This window comes from Bos taurus, chromosome 14 (assembly GCF_002263795.3).
Source record: "Bos taurus isolate L1 Dominette 01449 registration number 42190680 breed Hereford chromosome 14, ARS-UCD2.0, whole genome shotgun sequence".
Taxonomy (NCBI): Eukaryota; Metazoa; Chordata; class Mammalia; order Artiodactyla; family Bovidae; genus Bos; species Bos taurus.
In genome coordinates this window covers 22,224,835-22,240,987 of record NC_037341.1, presented here as the reverse complement: position 1 = coordinate 22,240,987, position 16,153 = coordinate 22,224,835, and the positions used below count along the sequence as shown (strand labels likewise).

The 16,153-nt window shown below is 51.0% G+C and overlaps 1 protein-coding gene across 1 annotated transcript; it reads right to left on the bottom strand.

Annotated features, from left to right (window-relative positions):
* Positions 1–9,261: 9,261 nt before the first annotated feature.
* On the bottom strand, positions 9,262–11,062 carry SOX17 (SRY-box transcription factor 17). The gene is made up of 2 exons (NM_001206251.1): positions 10,756–11,062; positions 9,262–10,187 (listed from the first exon to the last, which is right to left on the bottom strand). The coding sequence occupies exons 1-2, from the start codon at positions 11,060–11,062 to the stop codon at positions 9,262–9,264; spliced, it is 1,233 nt and encodes a 410-aa protein (NP_001193180.1).
* Between the last annotated feature and the right edge of the window lie 5,091 nt (positions 11,063–16,153).

Below are 16,153 nucleotides of genomic sequence, written 5' to 3'. Positions count from 1 at the left end.
TCTTCAGTTTCGCATCCCCAGGGGGCCCAGCCCGGCGGTGCCGGCACGCCGCGCGCTCCGGGGCTGGCTCGGAGGTCACTGGCGTACCCCGCCTTCGGGCTGCTCTCGGCCATCCAGCTCGGCCCCGCGCCCCGCAACCCCTCGCGGGACCTGCCGCCTCGCCCGTCCGGAGGAAAGGGGTGGGGAACAAGAGGGGGAGATGCCCGCGCCCCCGGCCCGGCACCGGCCCCAGTTCCAGCCCAAGGCTCAGTCGGCGACCCCGCCGGCTCAGGGACGCTGCGGGCGCCTCCCGGCCCTGGGGTCGTTCCTGCACAGACCTCCTGACCCTTCGAGAGCCCTGCTCCCGGCGCTGGCCGCACCCGAGCGGCCGAGAACCCGGGCCCGAGCACCGCGAACACGGCCACCCGCTCCCTACGGCGCGGCGTACAGTCTGGGTTTATCTTCTTGTTCGGCAGAAAGTCACAGGCCGAGACCCCAATCCCCTCCCCTCCTCGGGGGAGAGTCAGACCCGGATGTCCCGTTGGGACCTCTGAGGTCCCCGCGTGGCAGACCCCCTCCTGAAAGATTCGTAAGGGAAACCCTTCAAGGCCGATTCGCTCCGGACCGCGCACACCGGCTCCGACCAGCCCTCCCGAGGGCGCAGAGCCACCGGAGCGAGCGAAACGCCTTGAAGCGAGAGTACGACGTTGCGGTCGTTCCGTCCGGGTCACCAGGGGGCTGTACTCTTCCTCGACCTTCACCAAACCTAAGAGCTTTTACCTTCTAGGTTGAGTCACTTCGGGGTCTGGTTGAAATGCCCTCTGAATTAGGAGCAGCCGGAGCGCGGTTCCGCGCAAGCGGAGCGCGGCGCCCTGGGCTTCCAATGCCTTCTGCGCCCGGAGACTACCGCGCGGGAGGGACTCTCCGCCGCCTCCCGGGACCTGGGCCCGCGCGTGGCGGAGGGTGGGGGTGGGCGTGGAAACTGACTGTCGTGCGCAGGCTTCGCCCCTGAACATGATTTTCATTTTCTTTGTGCAAAACTTCAGCGACACTACTCCTTCCTACTGGGAGGAAGAAGGGACTGGATCTAAAATCACAACCTCGGTGGGAAGCAGTCCCGACGGTCTGGGATTGATTGAAACGCTGTGAACACAGATGCCTTTGCTTATAACACATGCATCACCATCACTATCCCGTCTGCTTCCTCCCCTCACCTCAGACACAGAAAATTTATCCCAAAACATCCCCTTTCGCCGGACAGAGGAGAGCCGCAGGGGAAAATAGGGGGCACTGATAATCTTACTTCGCAGAGGGGAGAGAGGACTTCCTGCCTTTGGAATGAAACAAACAACAACAATAACAACAACAACTTGGAGGGAGGGGTTTACCCAGAAGCAAAGATAATCAATAGAACAAATGGAAATACGGCTGTTCGGTGAATGGAAGCCCGGGACGACCAGCTTGGAAGTCAGTGTCTAAACTGATGGACTGGAACTAGCCTCTCCGGCACATTAATAAATTAATCGCCAGAGGAACAGTTACTAATGTAGGTAAAGACCCATAGGACCAAAAGGGGAGACAGGGGAACTGACTAGATTTTGGATGCCTTAATTTTTCTGAAAGCTGACATGAAATAATGGTTGTCAGGCAAGAATCATTTCTTATAACCAATACATAAAGTAAAAAAGATGAATTAAATAGGAAAAAATTTTAAATCATATTTAATGAATTTAAAAAGCTATACACTTTCCGTACCCACAACCTCTTTACTGAAATTGCAAACTTGAATTTCTATTTTATTTCTCCCTTCTGTAATCTCCCATTTCAGTTTAATATTTTTGGTATGTGTGTCTGTGTGCATCTACAATCTGAAGTCTTTTTTTCAGACACCCAAACAGATTTGTTAAAATAAGCAGAATCCAGACCTATGTACTGCAGAAGGAAATGGCAACCTGCTCCAGTATTCTTGCCTGGAAAATCCCACGGAGAGAGAGGCCTGGAGGGCTACAGTCCCTGGAATTGCAAGAGTCAGACATATGTATTCCTGTGGCTGATTCATGCTGATGTATGGTAGAAACCAACACAATATTGTAATTATCCTCCAATTAAAAATTAAAAATTTTTAAGAATATATTTAGTAGAAAACGTGCACATACAAAACTTAGCAGAACCCAATATGTAGGGAACAACTCTAAAATTGTCCCTTTGTTTCATGGTTGGGTCAGAGTTTTCTTGTCTTCACCGCACCAACTACTACCCTTGAAGAAATAACTTCCAAGGACTTTGGTGGTTCAGAATCCCTTCTATGTAGTTCCAACATAACTTAAACCTGCTGGAGTTGCTTGGAATTCCTGGAAGCCAGACTTTTTTCTTCATGCACTTTCTTTCTTCATTTCACTCTATTTACTCATCCTCAAGAATTTCAACTCTTTTATGCCCTTAAAAAAATAAATGGCTTGGCCATGTAGTTCAGGACTTGAGAAACTACGACTGGTGGGGGAAAGTGCTGACTAAAAGGTGAATACTAGCAGTCTTGACACTGAGCAGTGTGTCTAGGTGAACTGTCCCTTTTATAAAGACCTTGAGATTTTCATACAAAATGAGTTGATATGAATTGAGGCATTCTATGTGAAGTTCTTCTTCAAATGACAATCATTTCCATTTTAAAACCAGAGAGGCTAAGCTGCCCAAAGCACAGACTGAAACACACAATCTGGATTCCCAGCTCACACCGGCAAGCTTTCGAGGCTGGGAAATTCTCAATCCACCAGACAAAGCACCAGGGGAGGGGAGTTACTGCTGTTTCTCTTTCCCATTGGAATAACGAAATCAAATCCCTCGAGTCTACTGGGAAAGATGGAGACACGTGGAATCAAAAGGTTGAGAAGGGGAGAGAGAAGAGGAAGAGATTCCTGTGGTGCAGAAACAATCCTTTAAACACCATCTAATTCGTCCCTACAACAAGCCAGTAAGGGAGACAGATATGGCTTGTATTGTCCTCCCTACTTTTTTACAGATGAGCAGAGACCAGGAAAGGTTAGTGCCTTTACCAAACTTACAAAGCTACGATGCTAAGCCAGAGAGGACTTCTGACTCAAAGCCTAAGAGTTTTCTCCTTTCCAAACACTTCCGCTTATTCAGCCATTCTCTGCTCTGCTCCAAAAGCTTAGGCTTTGTGTTGCTAGGTTTGCAGTCCTGACACGTATTCAGCAGAAAGGAGTTCTAGCCACTGGCGACTGTCTCAAATAGAAGAGAGGCCAAACAGGAACTCCCCATTCCTTCAGGAATGTCCAATGGAAAACTGAGGGAGGTACCAAGTACAAGCCAGTCACTCAGTCCATTTCTGAGCACTTAGAAGGTGCCCGGTTAGGAGACACAAAGTGAACGCACAGTCGTTGTGCCCCAGTGCTCCTTGAAACCCCCCAGGAATCAGACAAACCAGAATATTGCTAACCATTCTTTTCCTTGCCTTACAAGAGATCAAGTATGTGAGAGGGCGCTGACCATGACCCTGGAGGAATCTGGGTCCACCGCATGGCTGCTGCAGCATGTTGATCCTCATCCGAATCACCACACAGAGTGGAATTTCACAAACCATCCTTCTGAGCAACATCAGTTTGGGGATTTATGGATTTGACTCTGACAAAGTGTTTGAGACTTTGGCTCAAGTGGAAAGAAGACCCTCGAAGCTAATTGTCTTCTGTAAGAATACGATGAAAAGTTTTTTCTTTTATTTAATCAAACTGTTTGGGCCTAAGCTGCAGAGAATGTTTAAAGAACATTATTATTATTGTAGCAACAACTTATTTAACGCTTGCTGTCAGTGCTAAGAAATTTTATATTTTGCTAAGTACTGTTTTATGATATAAATACTATTTTGTACCACACTGAGAATTTTTAATATCCAGAATTTTGAATAAAGCTGGGAGAATTGCCAGTGGTGAGGTTTGGTGTTCATGTGAGGCGCATGGTGCAAACTGACTTACAGGAAGCTGCCTAACGATTCAAGAGAAAGCACAGAGCTTCCTCGCTGGAGGGAAGGTTGAGGAAGGTGTTACAGTGAAAAATTAAGGGGATGCAGCTGATCCCAGATCAGGGAACCTCAAGGAATGTTCTGTGAGTCTCAGGTTGATCATGTTGAAGAAGGAGCAAGACATGCCTCATCCTATTCCAGACAAGGATGAACAGGGACACTAAAACCACTTTTTCTCAGATGAATACTCAGGATTCAGAAGGAAGCACCTTGTAAGCAGGAAGAATAAATCAATGCTGAAATAATAAATGTGATATCTCTCTCCCCAAGCCAGTGCTGTCAAAAATAATCAAAGGAGAATAGGAGGAGGAAGGCAGTGTTGAACATCTATTTTGTGACCAGGCAGTTCTGAGTATTAAAAACAAAATGGGTACTTCCCTCATGATCCAATGGTTAAGAATCTGCCTTATAATGCAGGGGAGGCAAGTTTGATCCCTGAGTGGGGAAATAAGATCCCACATGGAATGGAGCGAAGGCTCCCTGCAATGAAAGATCCCGCATGATGTGTGCCCAAAGCAGGGGGGGGGGGGGGCGGGGAGTAACAAGTAAGAAAACAAAACAAAACAAAATTAATAAAAAAATAAAAACAAAATGAAATGGGACACTTAAGAAAGTTAGACCACAATGATATATTTTGGTTCGTAGCACCTATTCCATTTTCTCTTAAATTCTTTTGTTTATATGTGCTTTTCTTGACATCAGCAGAAATTTATATAAAAATCTGAACTCTTCTGCAGTATAATTCAGATTAAAGGTACAATCATCTTCTGACATAAGAACAGTAAGTGAAAGAAATAGCTTCATTGGGATATTGTCTCATAGTTGCTTGTATAAGGAGCTTACACATTTATTTGTAATTTATCAGGCCTGCCCTTGCAGCTTTAATACAGATGAAGGCAGTGTCTCAGTGGGAAAAAAAAATATTCTCTTCTTTTCTGAGTCCTTCAAAGGTGTGTAGACTCTGCTGGCTTCCAGTCTGGGTACCTCAGCCCATGAAATGGTTGGATTCCTACCTCCTGACATAATTCTAAAATACTTCCAAGGTAAAGACGAGGCAAGAAGGAGCAGGTGAAGCAGTGTGTCCTTTATGTATTTGTTCCCAAATAAAACCATTAAAATTGAGACAAATTTAATATTTGAAAAAAGTCATGACATATATATATATACATTACCATGTGTAAAACATAACTAGTGGGAAGCCGATGTAAAGCACAGGGAGTTCAGCTCCGTGCTCTGTGATGACCTAGAGGGGTGGGATGGGGGGAGTGGCAGGGAGGCTTAAGAGGGAGGTGATATATGCATACATATAGTTGATTCACTTCATTGTACAGCAGAAATTAGCACAACATTATAAAGCAATTATGCTCCAATTAAAAAATAAAAAAACAAAACAGTCATGAGCTGGTCCTTATAGTCACTTCATCTGAGTCTGTTTAAGGAAAGAGGACTCTGAACATGTGGTGACACCAAAGACCTCTAACTCGAGTCAAGTTCTACATTCTGCCCTTCACTTTAAAATTGCATTGGTGTCTTTGACAGGACCCAAAACTCTTTTCCTGATTTTTCCATGAGGACCCACATTCTTACACTTCAAAATAAGAAAGGGTCATTTAAGGAAAAAAGACTGCTGGATAATCTGTTGCTAAGTAACCAAGCTCCCCAATACTTCATAGTTTACAACCACCATCTTTTTTCTTTCTTTTAAATCTCTCCTACCTGTGAATTGATCGAGCTCATTCTGACGTTGTTCTTCTACCTCTCTTGCATTCCAGTTGGAAGGATGGTGGCCAGAGATGGGAGTCAGCCACGCAGCCTCTCCTCTCCACACAGCCTCTGCACGTGGTCTCACCACCTTGATAACCAGCTTTCCTACACAGTCACTCAGGAGCACAAGAATGACTGCCAAGCCTTGGCCGAGGGCTGGCACAGCCTTGCCTGCGCTGCATTCTATTGGGTTAGAGTAGCAAGTCCAACCCAGATTACAGGTGGGAGGGGTTGATACAAGGATGTAAGCACCCAAGGTAGGGAGCAAAGCTATCGCCCACAACACCGCACAAAGGAAAAGACCCACATCTTCACCGGGGTAGGGCATCGCTTTTTGCTTTGAGAGATGTACTGCTCTCCTGCTTCTTGATTCAAAACTCAGTTATAGGAGAGTTATTGAGATGTCCCTGTCTTCTCAAATAAAAGGAAACTACCTTTTTGGTTCAATGCTTGGGCCCTATGCTTCCCAACGAACCTTGATCATCAGGGCTTCTAAATCTGAGGTTTTCACATCCCTACAACCTCTGGAGGAGTTATGAGAAGTCGTGCCTAAAACTATGTCCAAAATATTCCACAGGTGCATGTGTGCCTGCATCCGGGGAGGCCATTCCTCGCTTTCGTAGACTATAATCTTAGACGAATGCAAATAAGCATGACCCAGGGTGCCTGGAGCTCAGGACACCAATTTTGATTTCTAACTCCTGACCAACTTCTAAAGTATCTCAGAAGTACAGATGGGGGTGGGGTGGGGAATACTTAGATCATTTAGGTATTTTTCAAAGTAAAACAAAAAGCAGTCACTAGCTGGCACTTGAGGTCACTCCCTCTGAGTCCACTTGAGGACAGACAAGGAATAGGCAAGAGCTTCTGCCCCTAAGAGTTATTGTGAGAACTAATTTCCTTCCATTTGGAGTTAAAGGCATTAGAAATGCTGAACCGTTTTGGTTCTTATTTTCCCTCTCATTATTTGACCTTTCCCTGGTGAGTAGTTAAGAATGTGACTTCATGGACTTTTGGTTCTTTGAAACATTTTCGTTTCTCCTTTCCCTATTTATTTATTTACTTATTTTTTTGGCCATATGGCAACAGCATGCAGAACTCTCCTACCAGGGATGGTACCTGTGCCCCCTGCAGTGGAAGCAGAATCTTAACCACTGGACCACCAGAGAAGGCCACATCTTCTTAATTTTTTTTGAGGCAGCAGCAAAGGGTACAACTGACTCTCCTTGTGCCCTAAAAATGCTTGGTGGGATCTGAACTGGTGACCCGGCCTTGACCCTCAGCAGGTGAGGTACCTCTGCTCACTTCATCCACCAGGAATGCAGGAAACAGAACCTGTCTGGGGTCAGAGGAAGAAAGAATAGTGTAGGGTACTGCTGCTGCTACTGCTAAGTCACTTCAGTCATGTCCGACTCCCTGCGACCCCATAGACAGCAGCCCACCAGGCTCCCCCGTCCCTGGGATTCTCCAGGCAAGAACACTAGAGTGGGTTGCCATTTCCTTCTCCAATGCATGAAAGTGAAAAGTGAAAGTGAAGTCGCTCAGTCATGTCCGACTCTCAGCGACCCCATGGACTGCAGCCTACCAGGCTCCTCCGTCTGTGGGATTTTCCAGGCAAGAGTACTGGAGTGGGGTGCCATTGCCTTCTCCGATAGTGTAGGGTACTAGAGGCAAATAAGTGGATTGGACGATAGCTAGAACACTGAAGTGAAGGTTTGCACATCAAATGTTTAAGGTAAACTGTTATGCCTAACAAAATAGACTTATTTTCCTCACTGAAATTCCTATCTTGAACACTCCTAACACCCAGGAACTCTTTTATATTAAAAAAAAATAGGAACTCTTTATATTAAAAAAGACATGCCCTATTTCTCCAGAGAATCCAGCCAACCACCTCAGTTCAGACAACCCTCAAGATAAATGCTTTAAGCCGCCTTCCTACTCCTTCCTTTTCTCTATAGCATTTATCAGTATACAGAATGGTAGCTTCTCACAACCAGAATGCAAGTTCTCCCAGTGCCCAAGGATATACTGTGCACAAAGGAAAAACAAAAGTGAACAAATACGTTGTCAGAACTTGCAACACCAGGCTTTCACCATGTACACAGCAAGTAAGGGATCTGTGCCTCCACATGTCACTTGCAAAACGGGGAGAATTGCACCTAAACTCCCAGGCTTCATCAGGCTCAAAATCAGTGCAAGACAGCATTGACGAAACACCTGGTACAGGAAATGCCCATTGTAAATCACCTGTATCCATCCATTTATGTCCCATCTGCTAAGTGTGATGGGAAGGGCCACAAACACAAACAGAGAAAGGCTGATCAGCTTCACAACCTGTGACTCAGTTTCTTCCCTGACAGGGCAGGACAGTGATGCCCCAGGACTGCAGCTGTGGTTGCATTTGCAAAGCATGTTGCGTACATATCCTCCTTGGATCCCTCCCAAGCTAAGAACTGCAGGTTATCAGGAACTGCAGCAGGCCCCATATGCAACTTATAGCAAAATATCCCACTGAAATGATAGGTGCTAAGTTTCACTAACAGTTGAGGTCACAATGCACATTTTATTTTGATTAGTTCCTATGACTTTTTCCAATTATTTTTAACCCAGGAACACTGCTTTCCAAGGTGTAGACCTGTGATGACTGGCGATTTCAGTATTGAGAGGGAGTTTTAACGACTCATGGTGAAATTTAGAAAAGAAAAAATATATCCAAAAGCCTCTTTATGCAGGTCTCAAGATTCAACCAAAGTTACCTGGATATTCTCCTGAGTTTGAAAGTGATATACCAAAACTGAAAAATATTTAGAGAATTATGATTAACCTGTACTATGTAGAGACTAGGGTCACCTGAAATGCATAAGTTAGGCTCATTCTGTGAGTTTCCTTTCCCCTAGGCAAAACCAACTAGGGATGCCCAAATGTTTATTTGAGGGCTTCCCCTTCAAGTCATTCAGGTTTACTATTACAAGAGAATGAGAAATTCACTGTGACTGTATGTTTAGTGTTATAGTTAAAGCATTTCTAATTCTATTAAATACTTAACAGGGATCTCAAAAACTTGCTTTTGTGACAGAGGAGCTAGCAGAGTGAGAAAAGTGGAATTCCAGATTTTATTTTATTTTTAAAGATTGAAAAAAAAACACACCCGGGATAAAAATTTCGTTGATCAATAAAGCTTTGAGAAACGGAGCGAGTTGTTCCCTGACCCACTGGTGAACTTGAACTTGGAAATGGGGTTTTGACAAGGGCCACTGTGGGAAACAAGGGTCTGAACCAATCTTCAGACATCACCTCCCCCCGTTTTACTCCCCACCCCACCCCCAAGTGTTCAAGTGGCAGACAAAATAAATTACCATAAATTATACTCCAAGGCAACTTAAAAACAACACAATGCGACGCGAGGCTGTGTCCCTCGATCCTTGGGGAGGTGTGTAACACTGTGCGCGCTTCTGGCCGCAGGCCCGGCGGGCTGGGACGGCTCACACGTCGGGATAGTTGCAGTAATACACCGCGGAGCTGGCGTCGGACACCACCGAGGACAGGGCCCCGTGGCCGTCGGGCAGGGTCACGCCGGCGTCGTGTCCCGGGTAGGGGAGCCCCATCTCCGGCTTGCACACGAAGTGCAGGTACTGTTCGAACTCCGTGCGCTCCACCTCCCCGAGTAGCTCGGCCGGGGCGCCCGGTTCTGCGCTGTCCCGGCAGTGCAGCGCCTCTGGCGGGGGCGACGGCTGCCCCGGGCCGTGCGGGGGCGGCTGCGGCGGCATCTGGAAGCCGCGTCCCCCGCCCCCCGCCGCCGCCGCCTGTGAGCCCACGGGGCCGTAGTACATGTGCAGGGCGCTGGGGGGCGCGAGGAGGCCCGGCATCGCGGGGCCCGCAGGCTCCGGGCCCAGCCGCGGGTGCAGGGGCCCCGCGCCGGGCGGCTCCGGGGGCCCAGCGTAGTCCGCGGCCGGGGCGTAGCTGTAAGGCCCAGGGGCCGGACAGTCCGCTGGCAGCGGCGCGGCGAAGAAGGCCGGGTCGGGTTCCACGCCGTCCAGCGGGGACGTGTCGGGCGTGGGCAGAGGGTAGCCGTCGAGCTGGGGTGCGCCCAGGCCCGGGCAGTCGCGGTAGTGGCCGCCCAGGTGCGGGGGCAGCAGCGGCGGGCCCGCGGGGAAGCCCTGCTCCGGGAAGGGCAGGCCCAGGCCGTCCATGGCCACGCGGCCGCCCTCGGGGCCCAGCGCGGCCGCCGGCGGCTCGGCCAGGCCATGCAGGAAGCCGCCCTCCACCCGCTTTAGCCGCTTCACCTGCTTGCGCCGCCGCGGCCGGTACTTGTAGTTGGGATGGTCCTGCATGTGCTGGACGCGCAGCCGCTCGGCCTCCTCCACGAACGGCCGCTTCTCTGCCAGCGTCAGTGCCTTCCACGACTTGCCTGCGGGGCGTGGGATGGACCGGGCCGCGGGTTTAGCATTTGCGCCCCCGCTCCCAGGCCCAACCAGGCCCTACCGCCCCCCTGCGACCTCGGCTGGTGCCACTCCCGGGGCGGGGGAAGGGATTAAGGGAAAGGTTGAAGGCTGGGGCTGTGGAGGCCGAGAGCAGGCTGGGCACTGGGGGAAGACGCGAGATCTCGGGCCCTCCAAGACATTCCCCCCATCCCCCCGCCGCCTTTCTGTCGCTCCTGGAAGCGGCTTCCCGCTCACCACCCGCGCTCGTTCGAGGAACTGGCCAGGAGTCGGGGGAACGGGCGACCCACCCAGCCCCGCGCCAGGGTGCCCTCGCCGCCGTTCGGATGCGCGGGAAGCCGCCTCCCCGGAGTCCCGGCCGACGGTGAACCCGGGGACCGAGGCCCAAAGCCGCTTGGAGAGTAGGAGATAGGACAGCGGGAAGGAAGAGGGACCCCAGGGAAGGACGTGGGGGCCGCGCACCCGCAGCCTCGGTCGCAAGGTCCTCACCGTCTGACCCTCAAGGTTCGCCGGGCCTGGGCCCCGGCGCGGACTCACCCAGCATCTTGCTCAACTCGGCGTTGTGCAGATCTGGGTTCTGCTGCGCCAGGCGCTTGCGCTCGTCCTTCGCCCACACCATGAAGGCGTTCATCGGCCGCCGGATGCGAGACTCGCCCTTCGCTCGGCCCGCCGGCCCGGCCGGCGCACCGGCGCTCGCCGCCGCCTCGCCCTTCATCTTCATGTCCCCGAGGGGACTCAGCGACTCGGCCCAGGGACAGGGGCCCAGGCCGGCCATCACGGCGGGCAGCGCGCTCCGGGGCTGGCTCTGCTCGTCACTGGCGTACCCCGCATCCGGGCTGCTCATGGCGCTCCAGCCCGGCCCTGCGCCCCGAACCCTCCGCCGGACACGCCGCCTCCCCCTGCCGGGGGGAGGGGGTGGGGAGCGAGAGAGGAGATGCCCGGCGGGCCGGTCGCGTCCCCCGACCGGACCCCGCCGCCCGCGTTCCTGGCAGATCGATCGCAGTAACTGGCGCTACCCGCGCCCCCACCAGCCCAGTGCCACTGCGGGCGCCCCCCGGCCGCCGGGCCTTTTCTGCACAGACCCGGCCAATGGAGCGGCGGGGGCGGGCCGGCCGGCTACGTTAGGCCCACGCCCAGCCCGCCGCCCAGGTCCCAAGTTTCAGCTCAACCCCACGCCCGCCCTTCCCCCCTCCCCGGCCCCGCGCCCAGGGCGACACCTGCCCCTGAGAAAACGGGTTGGAGCCGGGCTTTGGCGCCGCGTCGGCTCCCACCCTCCAAGAGGGACCCCTGATCAACCTTCTAGGGTGCTGATCGCCCTGCTGCCTAGAAGTACTTGGCCACTGCAGTCTGGATCGAAGCAGGAAGCACCCACTCAACCTGGAGCTGAGGAGCTTTCAGCGGTGGGGGGCTCGCCTTCCCAGAGTCCCACGGACATGTCTCCGAACTGGAAAACACTTTCTCTCCCCAAGGACTCGACGTACCTGTATTATATTCAAAATGCTATGTCCGAGGTAAATTCTACTTTCGAAACAAGATTACAAATGTCATCCTGAAGAATTTTTTTTTTTTTTAAGCTTTATCCAAAGAGACTAACCCACCCTTGAAAATGTGTACAGGAAATGTTTAATAAACTTAACAAAATGTCCTCCTATGTGTTCAGGAAAAAAAGCAAGATTTAGTTTTGATTTCTTAAATGTGGTAAAGATAGCGATATTCATCTAAACGCCTGTCGAATGGAGAAAATAAAGCAACCTTTGAGGAACAAAATACCTGTACCCCTTGGGGTCAGTTTATGGTATTGGGGGGTTCTTCAGTGTTTCTCAAGACTGGAATGAAAACTTTTAAGATTTAAACTTATGTTTAAATTCGAGAGGCCTTCTTTGTGGGTTTGTAAACAAACCCTTCTGTCAAACTTACATACAGCACACCAAACATCAGCCAACAAGTTTATCCTTATAACCCTGTGAGGTAGAGCCCATTCTGTCTTACAGGAGAGGAAGCTGAGGCCCAGAGACGTTAAGGACCTTGCCCACTAGCACAGCACTGGGGAGTGGAATCACCTCCAGAAGTCTGCCCTCAGACTTGGCACTATTAACTACTAACCCAAGCTGTTGCATTTGTGTATTTGTTTATGTGTTGTGTTGTTTGCTAAAGCAGTGAACACAGCCGCTCCTGCATAAATAGACAACTTTTATCAATCCCCACAACAGATTTGCTTTGTTTACTGTGAAGAGACATGAAAACTAGGGCTTACCGGGATCTGGGAGGTAAGGCCTGAAGCTTGCAGTGTGCCATTGCTTGACAAGTAGTCTATCAAGACTGCTTACTGGGGGCATTCATAAAAACAAAGAAACAGCCTTTGAAAGCAATTGGCCTTCAGTTTCTCTGAGTTTGCTATTTCTCCAAAGAACTTCTGCACTTGTTTTAAGCCAACTTAATTCCTTGAGTATCTGTGACATAGGCTGCCCCCCACCCCCACCTTCAGTGGCCAAAAAGTGGTTGTAGTTCCTGGGTCTCTGAGATTCAGAGAAGAAAAAAAGTTAATCTGCTTAAGGAAATAATGGAGAAGTGTTATTTTTAATAGATGGTTTTGAAACAACTGATAATCTTAAACACATTTAACTGATTATGCACTTCTCCTTTAAGAGCTTATTTTTCTGTAAGAGAAAAATATGGGCTTGAAAATTAAGCATGATTGCTTTGCAACTGGTTATCTAAGTAAGGAAACTATAGGAGTAAAGAGAGAACAAATTAATCCTGTAGGGCCTTGTTCCTTGATGTTTTCTTGGCGATCGTTTCTTTATTGCAAAGTAATAAATATTTTCCAAAGATCTCAAAGCAGGATTTCTGTTAGGGCAAAAGTTTTGTGAACTAATAGTTTTCTTAAAATAGCGATTGAAAAACCAAACAAAAATAATGCCTGTTCCAGACTACATTTATCTCTCTAGATGAATCTATTTGATGAATTTCATAAAAAAAATAACATAGGGTACAGGAAATGCAATCCAGGTGTAAGTTCAAAATATATATATGCACAGGTTTACCCTGTACATTTTATTCATCCTTAGGTGCCTCTTTGCCACCTCATTACAGGAAGAGGTGCCAAGAAAGTCGAGAAACTGATGGGGGGTTCTTTTTATTATCTGCACTTGTTCTTGGAGTCTAACTACTGCTTTTTCTTTTTTTTTTTTTTAAGATATTGAGAAATTAGGTGAGAGCACAGGATGCATAGGATGGAGATGTAGCTTCAGATTTTGGTGTCTCTCCACCCCCTACTTATTTTAACACTCTCCCTAGGAGTTATAACATAACGATTTACTTATGTTATTTACTTAAAGGAATTGTGGTGCCTTTCCAAGACGAGTCCCTCCAGCAGGCGGTTACCTGTGCTCATCCAGGCTTCTGATCCTGCTTTTATCATAGATTTGAGGGGACCGTGTTGGGGTGGGGGGTGGCGGCGCCGCAGACGTCCACGAGGTTTGTGTGGACTCTTCTATTTCAGTCTCTTAACTAAACGCGGCGTTGGAAGTCGAGCTCTGGATGTTATCAGAGCCAGCCACAAATGCCACATGAAAAGCAGCAAACATCCGGAGTGGCTTCCTGCGAGCCTTGCTTTTCTCATCACGAGAGATTTACGCGGGGGGAGGGGGCCAGACAAATTGGCGAGGAGGAGCCCTGTCCACCCGCCCGCGTTGCCGGAGCGCGCGGGGACTGGGACCTCTGACTTCTGGCTGCTAATCCATGCCCAGTCCCCAGGCTGGGCCCAAGGCTGGAAAGTCTGGGCAAGGACGCGACTAGCGCGGCGCGAAGCCCTGCCCGGTACCCCGCCGGGCCCGTGGCCGGCGGGCGCAGCGTTGAATCCGGGTAGGTGGTGAGCCGCGGTTCGGAGCCCTGCGTGACCAGGCACCGGCCGTGGGTTTCCTGCAGGCTTTTGTGTTTCGATGCTTGGGAAGCAGGAGCCGGACGAAGGACGCTTCGGCCTCCGAGGAAGGCCGTGGGCACCGGGACAGTCCCGCTAGGCTCGAGGGCGGAGGGAAAGGGGGGGCGCACCGCGGGCACCGGGAACCGATAGACAATGGTATCCCCGGAACAAAGAACAACAATCAGGTCTTCGCGTTTATAAGTCGCATGCCCGCGGCGGCCTCCGGGAGCCGAGCGGAAGGCGGCGCGCCGAACGGAGCGCGCCCGGGGCTCCGCACTGCCCAGGTAGGGCCGCGCGCCGGCTCTGCGTACCTCTCGCGTCTATTCCCGGTCCTCCGGCGGGTGCCCAGCGGGTCCGCGAAGCGCGGTTCAAAGTCGCGGGTGAGATGGGAGGGGTGGGGAAGAAGGAGGGCCCGGGAGATCACGGCCACCAGCTCCCACCCCGAGGCTCCCGAGGGTCAGAGCCCCGCTGCCTCTCACCTGGCGCCCTACCCTGCCTTTGGGGCGCCCGCCTCTCCCACGGGGCCGAGAGGGCTCTGGGGACTCTCGCTCCGCACCAGGACAGGAGACGTGCGTTCTGCTCCTACACCCTCCCCCACGCCCTCCGCCAGCATCCCTCCCCAGCATCCCGCCTGGTCCGCGGACCCCTCGAGGCCTCCACGAACCCCGCCCCAGCAGCCGGCGACTCCCCGACCGTCACCCAGTTCCCGCTCGGCCGCGCCCGGGGTTTGCACAGGAGAAGCAGGAAATGCGCTGTTCCCGGTCCGTTTCCCTGCTCAGAAACTGGTCCGCGGGGGGTGTTCCTTGTATTCCCCACTCCGCCTCCCGCCCCAGCTCGGGTCCTCTGGTGGGAGTGCTGACATCTTCCCCTTACTCCCCGGCTTGGAGAACCTCAGACTCCGCAGGGAGACGGCATCAGGGGTGAAGGCAAGGCACCAGCTCATACCCAGGGCGGATTGCGGCCACACGCTAGTCTGCTCACCACCCGCTTCATCTTTGGCCTCTCTGAGCTCTAACTGCAATCTCAGTAGCGGTTCCTGTGCGCCCACTTCTGCCGACTCCCCAGGCCCACCTTCCTCGCACCCAGCAAAGGTCCGGGCTTTCCTGGTGGAGCTGTGTCGTCAGCTGCGCAGACAGGCTTAGCAGCAGCAGCAGACACCTGCACATCGGCCCCCCCCCCCCCCCCCGCCCCACACCCCCCTCCCGGCTCTTCCCACAGCGGGGGAGCAGACAAGGCCCCTGCATCTTAGAAATGCCCAGTGTGGTACCATTAGTCTTCCCCTCTGATTGATTCGCGTGCAGCCCAGGTAGAATCTAGGCCCTCTCTACCTCAATCACTTGTTCCTGGCATGGAAAGGTGATGCTGACATCTCTAGGCCAAGCGCTCTGAATTTTTTTTTTTTTTTCCTCTAGTAGAGGTCCTGCAATTGGTGGCCTTTCTGCCCTGCAAACTGGCTTGCCAACCTTCCGTAGTCAGCAGGGCTGGATTTTGCCAGGTGGTTGGTTAGGGCAAGGTGTGCATCCTGTGATCATGGGAGTGATCAAAGTGAATAGGCTACAGGACAGGCCACTCCTGACACACTCATTACCCACCCTCCCGTGCAACTTGAACCACAACCACAAGCCTATCAGATTTGGAAATGGAGCCAGAGTCGGCTCCAGTGTTTCTAAATAGCAGAGAACCTGAATCCTTTGGATTCCTCTGCAGTCAGTGTTTGGTTGACCTTGGTTACATGAATTTTCTTCTCTGCCCGTTTCTAGACCCTGCCAACAGCTTTATCAGCACTCTTTAACGGCCTCTTTTTTTTTTTTTTTACTGGAACATAGTTGATTTACAATGCTGTGCTAGTTTCAGGTGTACTGCAAAGTGAATCAGTTATACATATATCCATTTTCTTAAAAGATTCCCTACCCATATAGGTCATTACAGAGCATTGAGTAGAGTTCCCTGTGCTAAACCATAGGTCCTTAGCTATCTATTTCATATATAGTGTATGCTTACGTCAATCCCCGT

What these genes read in the sequence shown, in the direction of transcription:
- SOX17 (NM_001206251.1), bottom strand. Translation starts at nt 11,062, where the DNA reads ATGAGCAGCCCGGATGCGGGGTACGCCAGTGACGAGCAGAGCCAGCCC. An exon ending in CGAGTTGAGCAAGATGCTGG is followed by an intron (nt 10,188 to 10,755) that starts GTGAGTCCGCGC and finishes CACGCCCCGCAG; the next exon opens with GCAAGTCGTGGAAGGCACTG.